General features: G+C 35.9%; 1 protein-coding gene across 1 annotated transcript in view; it reads left to right on the plus strand.

Moving 5' to 3' along the window:
- Depdc1b (DEP domain containing 1B) overlaps positions 1 to 25,393 on the plus strand; it is a 92,139-nt gene that overhangs the window by 63,074 nt on the left and 3,672 nt on the right. Inside the window, exons 7-8 of the mRNA XM_048799985.1 lie at positions 18,939 to 19,117; positions 21,367 to 21,543. Coding sequence (XP_048655942.1) covers positions 18,939 to 19,117; positions 21,367 to 21,543 — 356 coding nt within the window. The remainder of the gene's footprint in view (positions 1 to 18,938; positions 19,118 to 21,366; positions 21,544 to 25,393) is intronic.

Raw genomic sequence — 25,393 nt, forward strand, 5'->3', positions numbered from 1 at the left:
CTTTTTTTTTTTTTTTTTTTTTTTTTTTTTACTGATTTGGGTGTTGGTTTGTCCTTCTTTTCTAGGGCCTTGATATGTAATGATGTAATGTTAGATTATTTATTTGGTATTTTTATATTTGTTTAATATATGAACTCAGTGCAATGAACTTTCCTCTCACAACTGCCTTCATACTGTCTGTTATGATTTGGATAGGGTGTCCCCCAAAAGCTCATGTGTGAGCAATGCAAGAAAGTTTGGAGAAGAAATGATTGGTCACAGCCTTAATGTAATCAGTAAATTATTTCCTGATGGGAATAACTGAGTGGTAACTGGAGACAGGTGGGGTGTGACTATGGGGTAAATATTTTGTATCTGAAAATGGAGAGTCTCTCTCCCCCCCCTCCTTATGCTAACTGATCATCATGTGAGCTGCTTCTATCTACCAAATTCTGCCATATGAAGTCTGCCTTACCTCGAGCCCCGAGAAATGAAGCTGACTGTCCATTGATTGAGATCTCTGAATCTCTGAGCCCCTAAATAAACATTTCCTCCTTTACATTTGTTCTAGTCAGGTCCCTTAGTCACAGTGGCAAAATAGCTGACTAAAACACTGTCCCAGAGATTTTGATATGTTGTATCACTATTCTAATTTACATCTAAGAATTATTTTATTTCTCCTCTGATTTCTTCTGCTGTCCATCATCATTCATAAGTGTTGTATTTAATCTCCAGGTGTTAGAGTGATTTCTGTTTTTTTATCTTATCATTGATTTATAATTTCATTCCATTATGATCTGATAAAATACAAGTTGTTATCTCTAATTTTTTTGTATTTGCTAAGATTTGCTTTGTGACCTAAAATATGGTGTATTTTAGAAAATGTTCCATGTACTGCTGAGAAGAAAGTGAATTCAGTTGTTGATGAATGAAATATTTTATAGATATCTTTTAGGTTCATATTACTAATTGTATGTTTTAGTTCTGTAGAATATTTGCATAGTTTATGTTGAATGATCTATCTAGTGGTGAAAGATGTATATTAATGTCACCTAGTAGTGTTGTATTGTAGTCTATTTGATTATTTTTTTCATTTTAAGTTCTTTTAATTCTCAGGGATTTCAGTCATGAATTTTTTTTTAACCTTTGTTTCGCTTATTTATTTTTATGTGGTGCCAAGGATCAAACCCAAGGTCTCGCATATGCGAGGCGAGTGCTCTACCACTGAGCCACATCCCCAGGCTTTGATTCTTAATATTAAGAAGGATTTGTTTGATGTCATTTAGGGCATAAATATTTATCATAATTATAGCTTGTTGTATGAAATACAACAAGCAGTATGAAATGATCTTTGTCTCTTCTAATTAATCTTTATTTGAAGTCCACTTTATCTAATATGAGAATTGCTACCTCTGCTTGTTTATGAGTTCTAAGTGAATGGTATGTTTTTTCCCATCATTTCACCTTCAGTCTGTGAGTCTCTTACAGACAGCATATTGTTGAGTTTTGTTTTTAATATAATCTCACAACTTTTGTCTTTTGACTTGAAGAATTTAGACTGTTTACATTCAGTATTGAATATCAAGATGGTTTTTATTTTCTTCTGTTTGATTTATTTCTAATGTTTAAATCTGATTTGATTCTCCTTTAACCGACTATTCTTCTAGTGTAATTCCTCCCTATGCTGGTTTTCATTTTTTATTTTTCATTTTTTCTCCTGAAATATTTTATTGAGTATATTTGTAGTGCAAGCTTTCTGTTATGAATTCTTTTAGCTTCTGTTTATCATGGAAGGTTTTTGTTTCACCTTTAATTCTGTAGATTATTTTTGCTGGTTATAGTATTCTTGGTTGGCTTTCAGTTTCTTTCAGAGCTTGGTATATATTATTGCAAGCCCCATGGCTTTAGGTTCTGAGTTGAGGAATTAACCGAAATCTGGATTGGTTTAACTCTATGTGTGACCATCTTATTTTCTCTTGTTACTTTTAAAATTCTATCCTTATCTGTATGTTAGGTATTTTCATTGTAATGTGTCTTATATTGTGATTTTGTATATTTGGAGATCTATATGCCTCTTGTAGTTGAATTTTCATCTCATTCTTAAGTTTTGGAAAATTTCTGATATTATTTAATTTAAAAGATAGTGCATCCCTTTAGTTTATAATTTCAGTGCCTTCGTCTATCCCAATGATTCTTAAATTTGTTCTCTTAATGTTATCCCAGGTTTCTTAAATATTCTGTTTGAAAGAACAATCAAGGCTTGCCGTCAGAGAAAATGCCCATTTATTGAGGAACAGGTCTGCATATTTCTAGAGCCGGGGGTGGTTTGACAAGCATGGGGTGCTTTTTGATTGGTGGGCAAGGATCAGGTGAGCCAGCAGGGCTAGTCTGATTGGTGGGTAAGGATCAGGTGAGCCAGCATGGCTAGTCTGATTGGTGGGTTAGGATCATGTGAGCCATCAGGGCTAGTCTGATTTGTGGGTAAGGATCATGTGAGCCAGCAGGGCTCACCATTGGACAGCAGGATCATGTGAGCCAGCAGGGCTCACCATTGGACGGCTCTTCTTGGGGGATAGGGAAGTTAGTCTTTGGAGCTGGGGCGACTCCCAACACTGTTCATGGCTTCTTACCATCTTTGTTTTTATGGTCAACTTTATTTTCAAGATACTATAATTTGTTTTCAAGGCTTGATATCTTGAAAGTGGTGTAATCTATTGGTGATGGTTTCCATTTAATTTTAATTTTTTAAACTCTAAAAAAATTGTTCAAATTAGTTATATATGACAGTAGAATGCATTTTGATACATCAAACATAAATGGAGTATAACTTCTCATTCTTATGATCATACATGATGCAGAATTACACTGTCATGTCCTAATTGGTTTCCCCCTATACATAATCTGATATTTTTTTCTTGCATCCTTTAAAATTCTATCCTTATTGTCTATGTTAGGAATTTTCATTATAATATGCCTTGGTGTGGTTCTGTTGTAATTTTGTATATTTGGGGTCTTATATGCCTCTTGTATTTGATTTTACATTTCATTCTTTAGTTTTGGAAATTTTCTGATATTATTTCATTGAAAAGATTGTGCATTCCTTCAGTTTGTATCTCCACACTTTTACCTATCCTGATAAATCTTAAATTTGTTCTTTTCTGATCATCCCATAATTCTTGGAAGTTCTGTTCATGGTTTCTTAACATCTTCTCTCTGTGGTCAACTCTATTTTCAAGACTACATATTTTGTGTTCATTGCCTGAGATTCTGTTTTCCAAGTGGTCTAGTCTGTTGGTGATGCTTTCCATTGCATTTTCAATTTGATTTATTGCTTTGTTTATTTTGAGGATTTATGCTTGATTTCTTTTTAGAGTCTCTATCTTTTTATGGAAGTGAACTTTCATCTCCTGTATTTTATCTCTTATTTTACTCTTTACATTGTCCTTTATGTCACAGATCAGTTTATGTACTTGAACTCCTTTTCTGACATTTCTTCTACTGTGGTGTCAGTGGAGCACCCTGGTTTGTTTGGGGTGATTTTTTCCCTTGTTTTTTTTTTTCATGTTGTTTATGTGTCTACCCATCCAGCAGTATGCATCTGAGGGAGTAGACTTACAGTGTTCCTGAAGGTTTCCAATACCTTGCCTTTAAGGGGGAGACAAATAATAACAATACCCAATGCAGACAATATGCAGCCTTAAACCAAGTAGCTCCTGTTAAGATGTCCATAGTTTTGTCTCATTAAACAGAAATGACATGTTTAATTATTGTCTACAATATAAATAGTAAGTTTGCAAAATGGTTTATAATTTCAAATCATGGACAAAGAGAGAACAGAAATAGTGTAGGATATGATGTTTATGAGGAAAGAGGAGAGAAGATAGAAGTAAAAAATTATAGGAAGAGTGAAAGAGTAATTAATAGAGGTTGGCTCTTAGTAGGAAAAAAGAGAGAAAGGAAATCCAGGGAAACAGAGAAGTGAGAGGAAAACATAAAGTGAAAATTAAGGAAAAAAAAATAAAAATAGAAAGAAAAAAGTAAAAATAAAAGAACATACAACAAAACTGTAATATACTATTCAGATATCCCTATCCTCAATAAACTGATACATGAAAATCACTTGGTTTCAAAAATGGTAGAGATGTGAGAGAGAAAAGAAAAAAAAAAGGGATCTCAATGAAAAATTGAACAATTCTTTTCATTGGAGTTTTAAAGTTTCTATTTCCCTTCTTATCAGTTAGGTGGGGTTGTCTGGAGTTTGATGCTAGCTCAACCCTCAGGGGGTTGCAGGGGAGAGGGTTAGTGCTAAAGGTGGAGCTCCAGGAGGCAGGGTGTAGGCGTAGGTGTGCCCCTGTCTCTTCTCTGGGTGCCAGTTGGTCTGGAGATTTTAATTCAGTGCACTGCAAAGGTCCAGCAGTTTCTGGTCTGAGTTAGAAGACTACACCCCAGGAATCTCCTCTGGCTTCCACTTGTGTGGTGTAGAAGCCTGTTCTTAGCCCACTACTTTGCCTGCAGACCCCATGATTTGTGGTCTCTGATTCAGTCTCCAAGCTTGATCTTTCCTGGCCCCCTCCCTTTCAAATTCCCAGTGAGGTCCTTCTTTCCAGCCAGTCAGGCAAGAAGCTGGTTTGGAGCCGGCAGGGGGAAGCCAGGTGGATTTCCCTGATCAGTATTCCCCTGTGTAAACCTCTCTCCATGCCTGATTTTCTCCTGATCACTTAGGCACATAGTCATGCAGCATGGGTATGCTGGGCTCGTTTTTTGGGGGCCAGACTGGATCTGCCAGTAATTGGCTCCCTGCAATGTGACTGCAAAATGGTTCTTTCCGCTGCCCTCCATTTTTTATAGAGGCTATTCCTGACAGATTCTGGAAAAGAAATGCCTTATCTTTTTTTGTTTGAATTTGTTTTGATCAAATTCTTGCAACCTATGTGTACAAGGAACAAAAACTCCATTTAACCTGGTTTGGTATTTATTTAGAGAGATGGCAGCTTCCCTCCAATACATGGATACTATGCAGCACAGCTCACTGTTTTTTCAAGCAGTGTCTCTGATCTCTAAGCTCTAAGCTCTCCGTACCTATCCTGACATGCCTCAGCTGTATTCTGCCATCTTGCCACCTCTCCTTTCCATTGAATTTTTAATTTGGTTTAATGAGTTTTTCATTTCCAGGATTTTTCTTTGGTTCTTTTTCAGAATCTCTCTCTTTATTGAAGTGATCTTTCACTTCTTGTATTTTCTTTCTAATTTCACTCCTTACATCTTCTTTTAGCTCATAGAACATTTTAACTATGAACTTTCTAACTTTTTTCTCTGACATTTCCTCCAGTGTGGTGTTGATGGAGTCAGTTGTTGAAGCATTATGGGCTGTTTGGAGTGGTTTGTTCTCTTGTTTTTTCATATTGTTTGTATGTGTACCTATGTACTGGGATAGTTCTCACTTCTTTTAATTCAGGGATTACTTCTCTTAAGAGCCCTGGGTTGGGTAAATATCCTGACACTGATGTTAGACCAGGACGCAAGAAAAGACCACTGACTCCAATTAAAATCAAATTAAAGCAAGCTTATTATTTCGACTGGCCGGGCTGCCTCTCCCTCCCAAAATGGCGGGAACAAGACAGCACCCCAGCTTTCCTGCAGCCCAGCTTTATAGCCCAGAAAGTTACACAAAGGGGAGTTACAGATAACAGAACTCTGACAAGCATCACACTAATGGTAGTTTACATTTTTTGCTGGCCCCAACATCAGAATTTATGAGGACCATTAGAGCCTCAGAGAGGGTCGTTGTCTGGCCAGGGAAGGCCAATATTTATGAGGTGTCACTAAGTTTCAGAGAGGGCTGCTATCTGGTCAGAGAGCCAGGCATGGGTGAGTTCAAGGCATGGGCAGGCATTCCAAGCAGGTTCAGAATTTGCAGTAATTTATAGTAAAGCCGAAATTATCTTTTCATGGCTTTGTGGCAAGATGGCTCCCAATTTTAAGAAAAGATCAGGTTGGGTCTATCAACTGATATTTTAGGTCAGTGTGTGACCTCTGATTATCCCAATGTCAGCACCACTTTAAGAGATGCCGTTGAACCCTCTTTACTATCAGCACTTCAGAGCTAAGCCTCATTCAATTTAACCTCATAAGAAACAAAAAGGTATTGCTATTATTTACCATGGTTCCTCAAATCCAGGTATAAACTTGTAATAAAGATGCGAAATAGGTCAAAAATTAGTTTTTAAATTTAGTAAACTTACTATGAGTTTAAATGAGTGCTAAAAAAGTGGGGAGGAAGAGAGATTGGGCAAAAAGGTGGGGAAGAAAGGAAGGAAGGAAGGAAGGAAGGAAGGAAGGAAGGGGAAGGGGAAGGGATAATTCACAAAAGGTATAGTGCGATGAAAGCCTTTTTAAAACATTATTATGTAAAGAAAGAAGAGATCCTTCTCCATTACAGAAGACCATAACTTGTTTATATGACTAACAAAATTATCTAAGATAGCACACTTTTAGAGTCTGTAGGAAAAGGTAAATATCTAATAATTAAGGTTAAATTCCAGTAGGATTGATTTATCCCTTAAACCCTTGGACTTTGGTTGGAGTAGGATGTCATTAGGTACAGACTTTTAAAGTAAGTAATACCTTTTTTGTATAGGAGCTAAAAATTCCATATCATTTTTAATAAAAGTGATTTTCAGTTTAGTTAATGATCTTCTTTTGAGGTTTATTTCTTTGCTTCTAGCATAGTAGAGCTTGATGCCATAGCTGTGACCCTTAGTTAGTCATTATTGGTACATGAAACAGGACATCTAAACCGCTTTTAAAACAAAAACAAACAAACAGGAAAACCCCCAAACACTTGCTGGGCATGGTGGTACACACCTGTAGTGCCAGGGACTCAGGAGGCTGAGGCAGAAGGATCGGATCTCATGTTCAAAGGCAACTCGGCAACTTAGTAAGATCCTCTCTCAAAATAAAAAATTCAGAAGGACTGAAGACTTAGCTCAGTGGTAAAGTGGTCTGGATTCAATCCCTAGTACCAAACTATAAACGAAAAAATCACCCTTGACATTTTTGGAGATGTAAGAGATACTCATTTGACAATTCAAAAAAAATCATTTAATTGGTTCAGCTGTCTGACCTAACAACATGAGTGGCCATGACAACTGACCATTTCCAAAACTGCAGTTCCTTATAGTAAGAAGAGTGTGGCTGACACTTGAATGTGAATGAGTAGCACCCTTCACCCTCTGTTCCACACCCACCCTGCAGTCACCCTGTGTAGCTTTTGATAATCTGGCATATTGAGGATAAAAGAGCCACAGTAGGAGACAAAGTGATATAGGAGCCAGGTAGGGTGTCTTAGAAATGAGTGGCCACACTGTTGGTCTGTTTATATGAATAAACTATAAATTCATCTGGTCTGACCTAGTATAATTAAGTGCCAAACTTTAAGAAACAGCAAGTTCACATATGAACTCAGCTCTATGGCTAATTTTTAGAAAAAAATTAGAAGATCTGGCATCTCCGGGCTTGAATTTTTGGTGGCACAAACTGCTACAACTGTGCAAAGAATGCCTCCACAGAAGGAGCAAGTGTTTCAGGACATGAACTCCAGTTTGTCAGTCTCCAGTTTTCCCCATTGCTTCTAGGCCAGGTTCACTTAGCTCCTTGCTCTTATTTATTCCACTTGGTTGCTCCTGTAGGCAGCTGAGCTTGTGATCCCAGGGTTATTTGCTAGTGGATTGGAAGGTTATTGGAATATCTGCTATTCCCTTCCTCCTAAATGTTAAATCTAGAGATCTAGAAAATGCCATTCACATTCCCTAAACTGATTATGCACTGGATCATCTCATTCAATAGATCAAGATCTCTTCCTCTGTTTTTTTAACCTAGAAATATACATAAAGTTAGATTTTCCATTCTTTGGTTCTTTTGTCAGTGACTTTTAGGAGACCTTCTAGAACTGTGTACTATCTTTACTTCTCTGTCTTTATATTCTTTTTGTTATAATCGGGGTCCTCATTTCATGTTTTTCTTAAGGGAAAACAATTCTTTTTTCTAGAGGGGGCCAGTTGGTGTGCTTGATCAGATAGTATGCTCTTGCCTATGTTAGTCCAAAGTTCTTGCTGGTGGTGCTATCTGCTGTCAGGGCTGGGGGCTTGTGACCAGAGCTTTTGAAGATGCAGATGGGGCAAGGTAAGGATGTTGAATCACCCCTAAATATAATGATTAATGTTCTACCATGATTGTTGGAATAAAGTGTGGAGTTAGGTACTCCTAAAGGTGGAAATTTAGGGAAATGCCCTAAAGTTACTTACTGGGCTCTAACTAAATATGTAAACTATAACAGTAATCACTAAGATAATTAAGAAAACTTGGGAATAAAGTTTGAGACCTTTCCCACACTGTTTTGGCAAGATAAAGGATTAAATTTATATAAAAAATGCAAATATAAAATATGGTTGATCTTTGTCTGATATTTTTATGGGTAAAGAACTTTCCTAGAATAAAAACAAAAGAAGTTATGAAAGTGCTGTAGCAATGTGAGATTCTTTATTTAGGAAAAAATATCTCTTCAGCATAGGTGAATTTCTGTCTACTTTTAAACACTTCCCAAAGATGACTGTTTGCCTTTCCTTAAAAATCTCCAGAGAAATAGTCTCACTTGCTGTATCTTTCTTTAGGTAGGAAGTTCTTGCCAATTGATGTATAGTCTGAATCTTTTTCACCTAGTGTAAACCTTTTCTTTTTAATACCTGTTCTCAGTAAAAATGAAATTTGGACTTTTAAATTATTTTAGTTGCTCAAAACCTACAGTTAACCCTTCTTGAGTCTCTGGTTGAACAGACAGGTCTTTCTGGAAACTTCTGAACCTTCTCATAAGTTTTCCTTTTTTTTTTTTTTTTTTACTACTTTGTTTGAGTGCCCGATAGCTTGTTTTTGTACATGTTAGTGGAAAGATAAGCCTACTTGCAAAAATAAACTATTTATGTTCCTAGGGTTCAAAAATAGAAATCTGGTTAAATCACTGGGAATGGAAAAAAAAGAGAGAGAGAGAGAGAATAGGAGTAGATATTACCCAGAGCACTTAATTCTGAACCTGTCATATAGTCATTGTGGCCAACATGGCTTCTTGACCTTTAGTAATGTCACACATTACACATTTCCATTATTTTTTTAATTTATTTATTTCAATCAGAAAAACTGTTGGGTTTCCTTGAGTATTACTTATTAACCTGTCCCACTTAATGCTTAGTGAACTGATGAAGTGTTTTCCTGATAGAAAAAAATTTAAGGATGTATTTATCTAAGTTATTTGGCTGGATAATTTATTACATTTTCATTGTTTTATTATTATTTTATCAATAGAAATATCATCACGCTCCTTAATTTGTTGACCTGGTTTTATCCATCAATGAATTACTCTGCCTCTTTGATCCCAGTTTTTTCCTTGTAAATGACAGTGATGTCTGTCATATTACAGATTTGAAAACATTAAAGTACAGAAAGAAAACACAAATGAGCACAGTATTAATGACCTGTAGGATAGTATCAAGCAGTCTAATATACATGTAATTAAAATCTCTGAAGGAGAAGGGGAATAGAATATATTTCCTCCTCTGTGGCTTCTTTAACATTTTATTATTAATTTCTATGAATTTGATTATGATGTATCTTGGTGTGGTTGTTTAAACTAAGATAGGTATAGCTAATAAAGCAGTCATGGAGATGAAATGCAGTATTTAAGAGTACTTGGGGATGCACAGACTCAAGATAACCCCTAATTTCCCTGTTTCCTGGTACCTATAATTCATACCCTTTGAGTAGAATTGGAACCTGTGTCTTGCTTCTAGCCAAGAGCTCATGTTGAGAGTGATATACAATAAAAGCAATTTAATAATTATAAAATGATTGAAATGGTACTAAGTTCTCTGATGCCAATGGAATTAAATTAGGACTCCAGGTCCAGATGGCTTCACTGGTGAATTAGACCAAGCATTTAGGATGAAATAATGCCAATTATACAAAAAATCCTTTCAGAAAATAGATGAAGAAATAATCCCAAATCGCTTCCTGAGGCCAGTATTATCCTGAGGACAAAACCAAACCAAGAAATTACAATGCAATATTGGATAAAACCCATTACAAAAATACATTACAAAGTTGCAAATTGAAAATAACAGTATATATAATGTGTAATATCATATCATAACCAAGTACCATTTATCACAGGAAGGTGAGATTGGTTTAATATAAAATTAATCAATATAATTTACATTGTTAATAGAACAAAGGAGAAACCATGATCATATCAATAGTTGCAGAAAATGCATGTAAAATAGTCAACACCTATTAATGATAAAATGCTAATAAGTAAATTAGGAATTGAAGGAGACTTCTTTGGCCTTATCAAGGTACCTATGAGAAATTTAATTTTAAGCTAAGAGAGGTATAGCTAACATTTTTTGTAATGGTGATATACTGAATGTTTTTCCCTGAGATCAGAAAAAGGTAAAACTCTTTACTGTTAAGTATCATTTTTCTAAAGGTCAGTATTAAACATGAAGATGAAATAAAGGGTTCAGGTTGGAAGGAAGAATTAAAACTGTATTTTTCATTCAAGTGTCTATGTAGAAAACTGTTAAGAATCTGCTCCCCCCAAACAGCCACTTGAACTAATAAGTAAACTTTTTCTTCTGGTGAGTGCAGGGTCTCAGGTCTAACTTCTAGGTCCTTGATCCACTTTGAGTTGAGTTTTGTGAAAGGTAAGAGATAGGGTCTAATTTCATTTTGTTAATATGGATTTCCAGTTTTTCGAGTACCATTTCTTGAAGAGGCTATCTTTTCTCCAATATATGTTTATGGTGCCTTTGTCTAGTTTGAGATAACTATATTTATGTGGGTTTGTCTCTGTGTCTTCTATTCCATAACATTAGGCTTCATGTCTGTTTTAGTGTAATACCATCCTGGTTTTTTTTTTTTTTTTTTTTTTTTTATAGCTCTGTAGTGTAATTTAAGGTCTGGTATTATGATGCTTCCTGCTTTACTTTCATCACTGAGCATTACTTTGGCTATTTAGGGCCTCTTATTTTTCCAAATGAATTTTATTATTGCTTTTTCTATTTCTATGAAGAATGTCATTGGAATTTTAATAGGAATTGCATTAAATGTGTATAGTGCTTTTGGTAGTATGGCCATTTTGACAATATTAATTCTGCCTATCCAAGAACATAGAAGATATTTCCATTTTCTGTGGTCTTTTTCAATTTCTCTTTTTAGTGTTCTGTAGTTTTCATTGTAGAGGTCTTTCACCTCTTTTGTTAGATTGATTCCCAAGTATTTTATTTTATTTTTCAGGCTATTGTGAATGGGATAGTTTTCTGGATTTCTCTTTCAGCTGAGTGGTCGTTGGTGTATAGGAATGCAATTGATTTATGGGTGTTGATTTTATACCCTACTACTTTTCTGAATTTATTTATGAGTTCTAGAAGCTTTCTGGTAGAGTTTTTTGAGTCTTCTAAATATAGAATCATGTTTTTAGAAAATAGGGGTAGTTTGAGCTTTTCTTTTCCTGTTTGTTTCCCTTTAACTTCTTTCTTTTGTCTAATTGTTCTGGCAAGGGTTTCAAGGACTATGTCGAATAGGAGTGGTGAGAGGGCATCCCTGTCTTGTTCCAGATTTTAGTGGTCAAGAATTAATAAATGGAATGGTATCAAACTACAAAGCTCTTTATAGCAAAGGAAACAATCAGGAACATGAACAGAGAGCCTACAGAATAGGAGAAAATCTTTACCACCTGCACCTCAAATAGAGCATTAATCTCCAGGATATACAAAAATCTTAAAAAACTTAGCACCAAAAACCAAATATCCCAGTCAGTAAATGGGCAAAGGAACCGAACAGGCAGTTCACAGAAGAAATATGAATGGAGGAGTTAGAGAATATCATGCTAAGTGGAGGAAGCCAATGCCAAAAAACCAAAGGCCGAATGTTTTCTCTGATAAGTGGATGCTAAACCATAATGGTGGGGGCCGGGCATGGGGTAAGTGGAGGAACTTTGGATGGGTGAAGAAAAGTGGGGGAGGGGGGTAGGAAAGGTGGTGAAATGAGATCTAGGTACATGTATGATTGCACAAATGGTGTCCCTACTTTGGGTACAATCAGATAAGTTAAAAATAGTGTTCTATTTGTGTATAATGAATTCAAGAACATTCTGCTGTCATGTATAACTGATTAGAACAAATAAATAAATTAAAATTAAAAAAGAATATGTGAAAAATACTTAACATCTCTAGCAATTAGAGAAATGCATATTAAAACTACACTGAGATTCCATCTCACTCCAGTCAGAATGGCAATTATCAAGAATACAAGTAACAATAAATGTTGGTGAGGATGTAGGGGAAAAGGTACACACATACATTGCTGGTGGGACTACAGATTGGTGCAACCTCCTTGGAAGGCAGTGTGGAGATTCCTCAGAAAACTTGGAATGGAACCACCATTTGACCCAGTTATCCCACTCCTTGGTATATACCCAAAGGACTAAAATCAGCATACTAATGTGACGCAGCCACATCAATGTTTTGAGCAGCTGAATTCATAATAGCCAAGGTATGGAACCAACCTAGGTGCCTTTCAACAGATGAATAGATAAATAAAATGTGGTGTGTACACACACGCGCACGCACACACACAATGGAATATTACTCAGCCATAAAGAAGAATGAAATTATAGTATTTGCTGGTACATGGAACTGTAGAATATTATGCTAAGTGAAAGAAGTTGGTTCTAAGAAACCAAAAACTGAATGTTCTCTCCGATGTGTGGATGCTAACCCACAGCAAGCAGAGGTGGGGAGGGGAATAATCGGAGTCCATTGTATTAGGCAAAGGGGAATGCAGGGAAGGGAGGTAGAAGTGGAAAGGGGATTAGGAAGACAGTAGAATTAATCAGACATAGCTTTCATATCCTTGTAAATGAATATATGACCAGGGTAACTACCTATCATGTACAACCACGAGAATAGGATCTTAATTAGAAGAAGTTATACTCAATATGTGTATAATATGCCCAAACACACTCTACTGTCATGTATATCTAATAAGAATCAATAATTTTTAAAAAGTGAACTTAGCAAGGAAACAGGATATGAGACCAATATACCAAAATCAATTGACAAATAAAAATTATTTCTAATAGCATTGAAAACCATGAAATACTTAAGAATGTATTATAAATACTTTGTGATAAATAAAGTGTGTGTAAGACCTGATAATGACAACTCTTAAACATTCCTGAAACAAACTAAGCTATTCAAGTAACTAGAGAGATATACTATACTAATGGATTGAAAACTGCAATTTTGATATGATGTCAATTCTTTAAAAATTGATCTATAGATTAATCACAATCTATAAAAATTCAAGATGTTATTTTGAAAGATTTATATAAATAAAAAATTTATATGACAATGCTAAGGCTCTGGAATAGCTAAAATAATCTGAAAACAAAACAAAAATCAGAGAACTTATATTCCTTGTTTTCAAAACTTATGAAATCTTATCATTAGGTGAGCCATTGTTGTTTTCATATAATATTTGAAGTTTTGCCGTGAAGTGTATTGGTATTCAGTGTGGCATTGGTATAAAGATAGACTGATGGGATAGAATAGAGTTCAGAAATAGATATACTTATAGTCAAGTGATTTTCAGCTAAGAAATTAAGAGAAAGGATAATCTTTTCAATAAGTGATTGTTGGTACAACTGGATATCCATATGGAATTACACTCATTTCATGCTATGCTCAAACTTTACATTGGAATGAGTCCTAGACTAAAATACAACGTATAAAACTACAAACTGTGTAGAAGAAAACATAGAAGAAAAAAATCTTGCAATCTTGATAAAGATATCTTAGTACACTGAAATCATAATCCCTACAATAAAAATTTAATTGAATTGACAATTACAAGTAGAAATTTCTGCTGTTTGAAATATATCATTAATGAATAGAGAATCAAGACCATGTGAGAATATATTTCTATTGTAGGTGTATGACAAAATACTTACAGCCAGAATATGTCAAGAATTCTTTATGATAAGATCAACAATACAATAAAAAGGATAAAAATTTTGAATAGACATTTCTATAAGGGAGATAAGTGATTTGCTAATCATTAATCAATGTCATTCGTCATCTGAGAAATGCAAGTTGGAACCGCAGTGAGATACCACTGTGAATACACTAGAATGACTTAAATCAAAGCAACAACAATACAAGTGTTGACGAGGAGATGAAGCTCCTGGAGCCCTTAGGCATTGCTGGTAGGGCTATAAATTGATACCACTTCTTTGGAAAACAGCTTCAAATTTCTAATAAGTTAAACATACATATAATTCCATTTCTATATATTTATACAAGAGAAAAAGATTATATATGTTTACAGAAAGACTTGAAGCTGTATTCATATTATCCCCAAATTGGAAATTACATATCTATCAATAGGTAAATGTATAAATATTTTTTGCTGTATTGATGGAATATAATATTGTCTAGCAATAAAAATAGCAAACCATGGATACACACAAATAAACCTCACACAAAAATAAATCTTAGGAATATGCTGAGTGGTAAAGCCAAACTTAAAAGAGCACTGGGGAGCAAATTATATTCTAGTCATGTACGATTATGTCAAAACAAACCCCAACATTATGTATAACTCTAATATTTTAATAAAAACATTAAAATGCATATTGCCGAGTGAGAGAAGTCAGCATGAAAGGCTTTATAATGTATGATTTCACCATATGACATTATGAAGACAAAACAATGGAGACCATGCAAAGATCAGTAGATGCTAGGGATTTAGGGGAGGTGGGGGAAAACAGTATTGAATAGGTAAAGAAAGGGAATTTAAAATAAAAAAGAGCACATACAGTCTGGTTCCATTAATATGAAACTCTAGGAAAGGGAAATCTAGTCTACAGAGAGAAAGCAGGCCAGAGGTTGCCTGGGTCTGGGAAATGGAGAGACCGGACTGCAAGAGAGCACCAGTAGACAGACTCTTTGGTCTTGTGTTAGTCAGCTTTTCAGTGCTGTGACCAAAATAACTGACAAGAACAACTCAGAAGAGGAGAAATTTATTTGGGGCTCATGGTTTCAGAGGTCTCAATCCATGTCCCATTAATCTTCTAATGAACTAGAGATGACATCCATTTGTTATGGTTCTTGTGATTGCATCATTACTACTCAATTTCTAAAACTTTATAGACATTTTTCATATCATTTATAATCTTTGCTGTTTGTGAACATTGCATAACTCCTTTTGTGTTTTTCCTAGTGATTTTTAAAAATTTATTCATTCCTAATCATATTGGAGCAATCGTCTTTTGTCCTTAAAATCTCATTTTCTGCCGAGAGGTTACTTTATCAGTTAGCAAGTGAAAAGTTTTTAAATATCACATATGTGTCTTCAATGGAAGCTGCCAAAGCAGTAGTTTTTGTTAGTATAACTTTTAGAATAATGATAACAGCTAATTAATTTAATACTTCAGTGTGTGACTCTGCTATAAGCATAGTAATACACAATCTCTTTTAAAAGTTCACTTGTCTTCCTCCTTCCCTCCCTTCCTTTTTCCCTTCCTTCCTTTTGGCACTGAGGATTGAAATCAGGAGCACTTGACTACTGAGCCACATCCCCAGCCAATCATCAAATGGCTGTCCACTGCTTTGATAGTTCTCTCACTGATGCTGATGAAGGTATCCACATTCTTTCACTAAAAAGGCAAGGACATTTGAGTTGTTATAGGACCTTCTAATACCAGGGAGTCAGGAATATCTTTTGTTACATAATAATAATGCACGAATAAAAGTCATCCAGACACACAGTGACCCATAGAATACTAATTGTTGACAGAGACTGAGTTATACATGGTGAATTTTATAAAAGTATTTTATGTGGTGATGTTTGCATAGGTTTATATTTTCTTTCATACTACTTAATATGGTTATGCAACTGTTTAAGCAATTAGGGTTCAGTAGGGCAGACATAAATGATTTATTATTCAATGATATAGCTATGTTGGGATATTTCAGAATTTTACTTGCTTTCTCATTACAGAGGATCAGAGTGAAATTTGTTCCTGAATATCAGTGCACAATACATTTCTTAACCAGATTTAAAAGTTGCATCTGATTAATGTCATATTTCCCTCTGAGGTTAATTTTAATATAAACTTTAATGTAGTAATGGCTATGATCAAATTTATTAAAGTTTTTAATTTACCTGGGCTCCTCTTTATAGCCCATGGACTGCAGTGCAGTGAATTTATTTTTTATGACTGTTCTCAACATTTTACTGATTCCTGGAGGTTAAGTGACTTGTTCAAGGATTCATAATGAGGCTTACTCAACCCACTATTCTTATTCAAATCTCAACAAGGGTGAGTAATTTTATGCCTTCATTCATATGCTCATTCATTCATTCACAAAAATTTATTTGTTGGTTTCTGTGACATATCAGGCATTCTTCTAGCTGCTGGAGGTATATCAATAGAAATAAAACTGACAATGATATCCTTCTCATTGTGAGCTTTCATTCCAATGCAGCAGGGGGGAAGAGAATGGTAAATAACATAATAGTAAATTCTGTAGTGTATTAAGAGGTTAAAAAAATCAACCAGGGAAGAGGTGCTGGAAGTATAAGTTTTATACCTTTTAGAATGAAGAAATGAATTGATTTTTAAATTTCATAAGTTATATTGAAATAATAGGTTTTGTCTTAAACCTTTTCCTTAAACCTTTCCAAGTAGGTAGCTCTGAACACACATTCTATTTTTCCCCTCTCTCGGCACTACTCCATCAAGCAAAGCTATAAATGATGGTTAAATTGTAAGACCAACTCATGAGACCTACTTAATTCATCATGTAGCTTAACTATGGTTCAAATCAAATAGTGTTATAGACCTAACTAGTATTCACAGTGAGTTTTTCTCCCACTCTGGTAAAAATGTATGCCACATTCCAGCGGAAGGTGTTGGGAATCTCATGCTTTTAATTTTGGGGATAAGCACTTCTTCCTCCTCCCACATAATCCAGTATTGGGCAGCTGGGGCTTTTCCATTCAAGTTACTGATGGTGGCTCCTCTGCTGCCAGAGGTAGGGGCCTGGCCTTGGGAGGATGAGGGATTTAGTGGAGCAGGGAATTAGAAGTCCTCTCCTCGCACTCCTCTGTCACTCTTCCTCGTTCTGCTCCTTGAACACTCTATGGCGTACTCCCATGCCACATCTTTGTAATTGCTCTTTCTTTGCCCTTGAAGTTTGTTTCTCCAGTGTTTCTATGGCTTGCTCTCATTTCCTTCAGGAATCTGCTCACATGTTACTTCCTTAGAGAGAAGTCTTCCCTGAAATGTTGGAAGTGTTTTTCTGAGCACATTCCTTATTCCCCAACTCCTTTCCTGCTTTATTTTATTTTTTCTCCATAGCATCTTTCTACCTGACATCACCTTTCTATATCTGTTCTACTCTCTGTTAGAAAGCAAGCTCCAGGGATCCACACAAGGATTTTGTTTTGTTCCTCACTGCTTGTCTCTTAAAATAGTTTCTGGAGTATAAACTGGCTTAATAAATATTTATTAGATAAATGAGTCTATTAAAATAAAAAGGCAGAAGCCTTTTTCCTTCCATGGACTTGATTAGGTAGAATTGAGAGCAGTTCTACATGTGTACATCTAGGATCAGAACCTGTGTATACAGGTCTGGGACTGGGGGTTTAGCTCAGGTAGAGTTCTTGCCTAGCATGAGCCATGGCCTCGGGTTTGATCCCCAGCACCACAGAGGGGTGGGGAAAAAGACAAGCTTGCTCTTCTGTTTTCCCTTTCTCTCCATACACATCCATTGCCTTTGGGTTGGAACCCAAGCTCCTTGGTCTGGTATTTAAGGTCTTCTGAGACTTCATTTCTGCCAACCTTTCTAGCTTAACTTCTACCAAACCCTCCACCCCCCACCCCAGCCTATGCTGCAGTCATGCGAGTGACTTAAAAATCTCCTAGTATGTCACTAGCAATGTTTCATGCAGCACCTCTCACATTTTTGTCACTTGCTTACAGGTCTCTCCTCAGCAATTTAAAGGAAAGGACCAGGGATATCTTTGCATTTCCAGGACCTGCCACAGTTCCTGGTGTATCACAGATGACTATAATATTTATTCAGTGTTAAAGATGGGTTTGCCTCCGATACAAAGATTAGTTAGAAGTTGAAAAGGATGCATATAGAACAAATAACTTGGTGGAAGCACTTTCACTTCATTAGAGGGCTTGGATTTGAGTGTTCAGGGACAAATATGGTTGAAAAGAGCCCAATATTAGAATACCTTGATTTTTAACAAAGTCATTCCTGAGACAAGGATGGATGGCATAGAACATGATTTAATCAGCATATTTAAGTCTAGAGTGAGCCTAAGTGGAAGGATTATTTGACAGATTCCATTAAGAAGAAGCAGTGTCATTTGACAACAGACGGGCAGTGAGAGCTTTGGTCCTATTATTTAGTATGTGAGTCATGCAAGATGGTGACCTTGCTGATTGTGTGGAAACAACTCCTGGGGAGAATGCAGGTCAGCAATGGTGCATTCATGTTCTTACTGGTGCAATCCTGGACGTATTAACAGTGTGAGTGTCTAGGGTTAGGTGAGTGTAATTTGAACTGCTTGTGTTTCAGTGGGAAAGAGTGCTGTGAACTTTGATATCTGTCTGGTGGGAGGAAGAAATAGCTGTGTTTGTTCTACATTTTATCTCTGGTTGATGGATCGTATTTTTTGTGCTGATTTGTGAGTAACGATGGATCTATATTCATTTGGCCAGGTACAGTTGAATATGTGAAAAGACTTGATACACTTTTTAGTAATATAATATTTTTTTTAAATGTGAAAGTACAGAGTCAAGTAGGCTATAGATTTTGAAAGATAAAACTTTTTTGAATCAGGTTTGTTACAGAAAGAGAAAATGGCAATTGAAGCCTTTCAGATTTGTTGCCTCCTCCTGCCTCCTGAAAACAGGAGAAAGCTGCAGCTGTTGATGAGGATGATGGCGAGGATCTGCTTAAACAAAGAGATGCCACCGCTGTGTGAAGGCCTTGGGACCCGGACACTGGTAGGTTGATTATCAGTATCTAAGGTCCTTGAGGTTTTGGAATGAAATTCAACTGAGTCCAGTTTACTAGTCAAATCCATCAGCGGAAGGTGTGAGGCAGCCTGCTTAAGAGTCATGCCATGGGGTTGGGGTTATAGCTCAGCTGTAAAGTGCTTGCCTCGCCCATGTGAGGCCCTGGGTTCGATCCTCAGCACCACATAAAAAAATAAAATAAAATAAAGATATGTGTTCCGTCTTTAAAAAAATCTTAAAAAAAAAAAAAAAGAGTCATGCCAGCCATCCACCCAGACTGGTGGTGTGCTTCTGGTCTAAGGGTCTTAAAGAACCTTGCGGAAAGCAAAGGGTGAGTATTGAACAGATGCTGAGTGTGGAGATATCTGCTGCATCCTGTTGGACCCCTGTTTAAGTTGATACCTACTGTCAACACAAAGAGAACAAAGGGTGGATAAAAAGAGTAAGTGATTTATCAGGCAAACAACATTTTTTCTAACTCCATGGAAGTAAGCATTGCAATGCCTTTGCTATTATAACCAGTAAGAGAGGTGCGGTATATACAATAAATTAAAAAGAGAGGAAATAAATTCTACAGTTTGACTAGACAACCTGGGAGGAGAGAGAACATGTATCTCTTGGTTTGGTCTAACGGTCTATGAGTGGTAATATTTTTCAGTTTTGCTTAAAAACACCTACTAATTTTGAATCCTACTATGTAATATCAACACGTTTTTTTTACACTAATTCATTTTTACTTGACAAATAATTGTATATACTTATGAGATATGATGTGATGTTTATATATATACGTACACACACACACACACACACACACATATAGTAGAAAGATTAATTCAAGCTAATTAACATGTCCATCACTCCACCAACTTATTTTTTTGTGTGTGTGGTGAGATGTTTAAAAATTATTCTTCTAGCAATTTTGAAATACATAGCACATTATTATTATTATCATTAACTGTGATCACCATACTGTGGAATAGATATCTAAAACTTACTCTTTCTGGAAGAACTTCATATTCTCTAATGAGCATCTCCCCTTTCCCCTTTCCCCTTTCCACCATGTCTGATTTATGGAATGATTCTTGACCTCTTTTTTTTTTTTTTTTGGTGGGGAAGGGCTGATGGGCCTTTGTGAAAAGTTGAAGAAAACTTTGCATCTGTTCACTATAAGAATATATGTATAAAAATTTGCGTATAGTTTGAGGGCATTCACAAATCCCCTGGGATCCATAGTTTCCATGTTAAAAAAAAAAAATCTCCATATATGTGTCTCTTTGTATCCATAAATATAAGTGAAGATAAAGTATCATTTGCAGTGTGTTGAGGAAATCAAGTCTTATTCAACAGAATTATGATTTTGAAATAAAATTGTCAGCAATACATTTATTATCCTCTCTAGTGGAGGATGATATTGAGAATTGAGTCATTAGTATAAATTCTGTGAAAGTATATATTTTATATTTCTGGTTACTATAAAGAGAATTTCATCACTTAATGTACTTCTTTTAAAGTCCCATAAGTTTGTTCAAAGGCGATTGTCAAATGTACAAACAAAATCCTAGAGGAAATAAGTTAACTAGGAAAAGACGTAATGATTGAGGCACACTGTTACCAAGTTTTAAAACAAAATCAATAATGAAATAATAAACATTTATAAAATTTTTGCTTTAAAAAAATCAAGAGTGGGCCGGGGAGGTGGCTCAAGTGGTAACACTCTCGCCTGGCATGCGTGGGGCGCTGGGTTCGATCCTCAGCACCACATAAAAATAAATAAAGACGTTGTGTCACCGAAAACTAAAAAATAAATATTAAAAAATTCTCTCTCTCGTCTCTCTCTCTCTCTTAAAAAAAATCAAGAGTTATATTAGGATATTAAATGACTAAATGACTATAAAGTACTTTGAAATTCAAAGTGTTTTTATTTATATACGAATATGTCACAATATTCACAATAAAACCCCATTCTACATAGCTAGTATGCACCAATAAAAATAAGTGCTATATGATCCAAGTCATGGTGATAGTAATTTTCAGAAATTGCTTGGACATACATCCCTCTACCATGTCTTTTAAACAGGAGATATAGACTTGTTTTTGCTGCTTTTGTGACAGTCAGCACCTATGGCCAGCTGCCTGGTGGGAGGTCACTCTTCTTTTTGCAAACTAGATGGACTTAGTTCAGAGGACAAAAGAACCAGCTCATCTGTGTTTTCTTACCCCTCCCCCGTCTTTAGATGGTTCAGACATTTTCCTGCTGCATCTTGTGTTCCAAGGATGAAGTAGACTTGGATGAATTATTGGCTGCTAGGTTGGTGACGTTTCTGATGGACAATTACCAAGAGATTCTCAAAGTCCCTTTGGCCTTGCAGACTTCTATAGAGGAGCGTGTGGCTCATCTACGAAGAGTCCAGGTAAAATAGGGGATATTGTCTGTCCTATGAAATTTGCAGTGGAAAGTCATGTTACATTGCTAGGCTTCTGGGTACATTGTGTTATAAGATTAAGTGAATTTAAAATAAGTCTTGTATATAGTAAGGACTAAATGTGCTTGCTATTATTGAAAAATTTATGAAATGACTACTTAGATTTGTTGTATAAATCAGTACTATGTGGTTATCAACATACTATATTGAATAAATTTGGGAAATATAGATCAATACACCAGAAAATAGCAGTTACACCAAAATGTTCATAGTTAGTATTATGGTCTTTCAGGTATTTTGTGTCTTTCTTTCCTTCCTCTTTCCCTTTCTCCTTCTCTCCCTACTTTCCTGCCTTTATCCCTTCCTTCTTTTCTGTTTTGTGATTTACTTTCTTTTACTTAACAATACAATAAAAAAATTCCTCACGTCATTAAATATTCTTGACTGACACCAGAGTGGCCAAGAGCACAGACTTTGGAGCTAAATGTGTTTGATTCAGGACATGCCTTTTATTAGCTTTGTGGCCTGAGGCAAATTACATAATGTCACTCTGGTTCAACATCTACCCCAACCTCTGTTTGTTTTTTTTTTAATCTATAAATGAGAATCATAATAGTTAATTCTTGTCTCATAGAATTGTGTTGGAAATCAAATAGCTCAATACATGTACAGTGCTTACAGTAATGTCTGTCACAAAGTAAACCCTCCATTAGTAGCTGCCGTTGTTGTTGTGTTGTTGTCATTGCTGCGTCATTATTATCATTACTGTAGCACAGTATTCCATAATGGGAACATATCATAGCTCGTTTAAACGATGCCCTCTGGTTGATGTTTAGATTGTCTTTATTATTTTTCCCTGATTTGCATGCAATATAATAATAAATATTTTCATAGCTAGATTATTTTTGCCTGATCCATGACTATTTTCTAAGGCACAGCAGTACTTGGTCAAAGATCATAAACCATTTTATAAGAATTGATAGGATATAGCCAGAATCCCCTTTTGCTTGTTTTAATTTACATTTGTGTCAGTGGCATAAGAAAGTGTTCATTTCTTTGCACCTTTGCCTTCTTTGTATATTATCAACATACATACATACAACATTGACCATTTTTTGTGGATAAAAAGTACACACTAATTTTAATTTAATGATTTTGCCAATATTTTTATGAACCAAACTTTAAAAAAGTAAAAATTTTTTAAAAAATGGTTTGCTGAATATCTGCAAGGAATTGTTAAGGAGAACTATGTTGCTTTGTATACTGCATCTACATACATAGCCCAGGCATATATTGCAGCAGCTTGGCCTCATGAACCCCGTCCTGTCACCTGAAGATTGGAAAGCTGAGCCATGATGATTAATTTAGCTGTGAGTAAACATGATCTTGACAAGAGCCACTGTGATGTGCACTGAATAAAATCAGTATCCACTCAATTGTCCAATTACCTTTTCTCTCTTGGAAGACCTCAGTAGAACTGTCAAGCATGAGAGCCTATAGATTACAAGAGGCCTTGAAGAGGCCACTAAACCTCTGCGTCACATCACCTTTGAGTAGGACTTCTCGGAAAATGCACAGGGTAGACTGGACTATTCCAGTGAATTGTTTGGAGGCAGTTTCTGGGCTGACTCTGGGACAAACTGTGAGGTGGGCAATGTTTTTGACATCAGCCTTCTGCTGACCTGGTCTACAACCCTGTCCTTGAGCCCTTCAATCCTAGGTGTCTCAGTTTTTCTCATGCCCTAGGTTTATGGCTGTTGCAGTCTACCTAGACCTCACCCTTTATCCTGACTCTTTTCTGTTTTTCCTGTAATTCAAATGAAAAAATAAAACTAAAAGGCATGTCCTGTAAGCCCTTTGCCCTATGGTTTCAATCTGTCTGTCTTAGGTTGATCTAATTGATCTTATAAACTATCTTTAGGCATGGGATGTGCTTAATGTAATCACCCCTCTTGGCAACAGACTTATTTTTAGTTGTGGCTTCTGGTGGGGGAAATTTTTTTTAAGCCAAATGAAAAAAATGAAAGAATGAATAATATAGTGGGAATACAGAATAATAATAGGGTGCTCTGAAATTAAGTGTTTTTAATGAATGTTCATTTATGCACAGATCTTGGTTTCCTTTTTCTTATCTCCCCCCTCTCCCTTTTGCCTGGTGCAGTGTCTGTATATTTCTTCTTTCCACTTGACTCTCAATAGTAATGCAGGAGGGGATGGTCATGGTACCTTTCTCTGCCTAACTGCTTGTCTAAGGGCCAATTTCTATCCATTCCTGAGGGAGGGATAATTAGACCCTCCAGATATGGGAGGAGCCTGTGTGGTTCAGTGTGTTCAACATTATACCTTTTTGGGGGAGGTGGTGGTTGTTGTTCTTTTTAGACCTACATGACAGTAAAGTATATTTTGACATATCATACATACATGGAGTATAACTTCCCATTCTTGTGGTTGTACATGATGTGGAGTTACACTAGTTGTGTATTCACATATGAACATAGGAAAGTTATATCCGACTCATTCTACTGTTTTTCCTATTTCCATCTCATTGCCTTCATTCTCCTTTGTCTAAACCAATGAGCTTCTATTCTTCCCTTCCCCACTCCTATTATGTGTTAGCATCCACATATCAGAGAGAGCATTCAGCCTTTGGTTTTTTGGGATTGGCTTATTTCACTTAGCATGATACTCTCCAGTTCTGTTCATTTACTGAAGAATATAATAATTTCATTATTTACAGATGAGGAATATTCCATTCTGTATTTATACAACATTTTCTTTATCCATTCATATTTAAGGGCTTCTAAGTTGGTTCCGTAGTGTGGGTATTGTGAGTTGAACTGCTAGGGGGTTACGTCACTGTAGTTAGAATGCTGATTTAAATTCCTTTGGGTGTATACCAAGGAATGGGATAACTGGCTCAAATGATGGTTTCATTCCAAGTTGTCTGAGGAATCTCCATACTGCTTTCCAGAGTGGTTGCACCAATTTGCAGTCCCATAAGCAATGCATGAGGGTACATTTTCCCCCCACATCCTCACCAACATTTATTATTGTATTCTTGATAATTGCCAATCTGACTGGAATCTCATTAGGTGCATTTCTCTAATTGCTAGAGTTTTGAACATTTTGTTTTTAAATTTCATTTTGTGTCATTTACCTTTTTTTTTTTTAACTTTTATTTTATTTTTTGTGGTGTTGGGAACTGAACCCAGGGCCTTGTGCATGCAAGGCAAACACTTTACCAACTGAGCTCTCTTCCCAGCCCCTGAACATTTTTTATATATTTATTGACTGATTGTATTTCTTCTTCTGTGAAGTGCCTATTTATTGATTGGGTTATTTGTTTTTTTTGTGTTAAGTTTTTGAGTTCTTTGTATATCCTGGAGATTAATGCTCTATCTGAGGTACAGGTGGCAAAGATTTTATCCCATTCTGTTTGCCTCCTCTTCATGTTCTTGATTGTTTCCTTTGCTGTGAAGAATCTTTTTAGTTTAAAACCATCCCATTTGTTGATTCTTGATTTTACTTCTTGCTCTTTAGGAGTCTTGTTAAGGAATTCTGGTCCTAAGCTGACATGATGAAGATTTGGCTACATCACTCTACTATGCTGACTTTAAGTCCTTTGGGTAGATACCAAGGAGTGGGATACTTTTTCTTCTGTTAGGCACAGGACCTCTTTTCTAGTGCCTAAGTTTTTGATCACTTTGAGTTGATTTTTGTGCAGGGTGACTGGAATTTAATTTCATCTTGCTACAAATGGACTTCCAGTTTTCCCAGTGCCATTTGTTGACTAGGCTATCTTTTCTCCAGTGTATGCTTTTTGTCTAGTATGAGGAAA

Source organism: Marmota marmota, unplaced genomic scaffold (genome assembly GCF_001458135.2).
Source record: "Marmota marmota marmota unplaced genomic scaffold, marMar, whole genome shotgun sequence".
NCBI classification, from domain to species: Eukaryota; Metazoa; Chordata; class Mammalia; order Rodentia; family Sciuridae; genus Marmota; species Marmota marmota.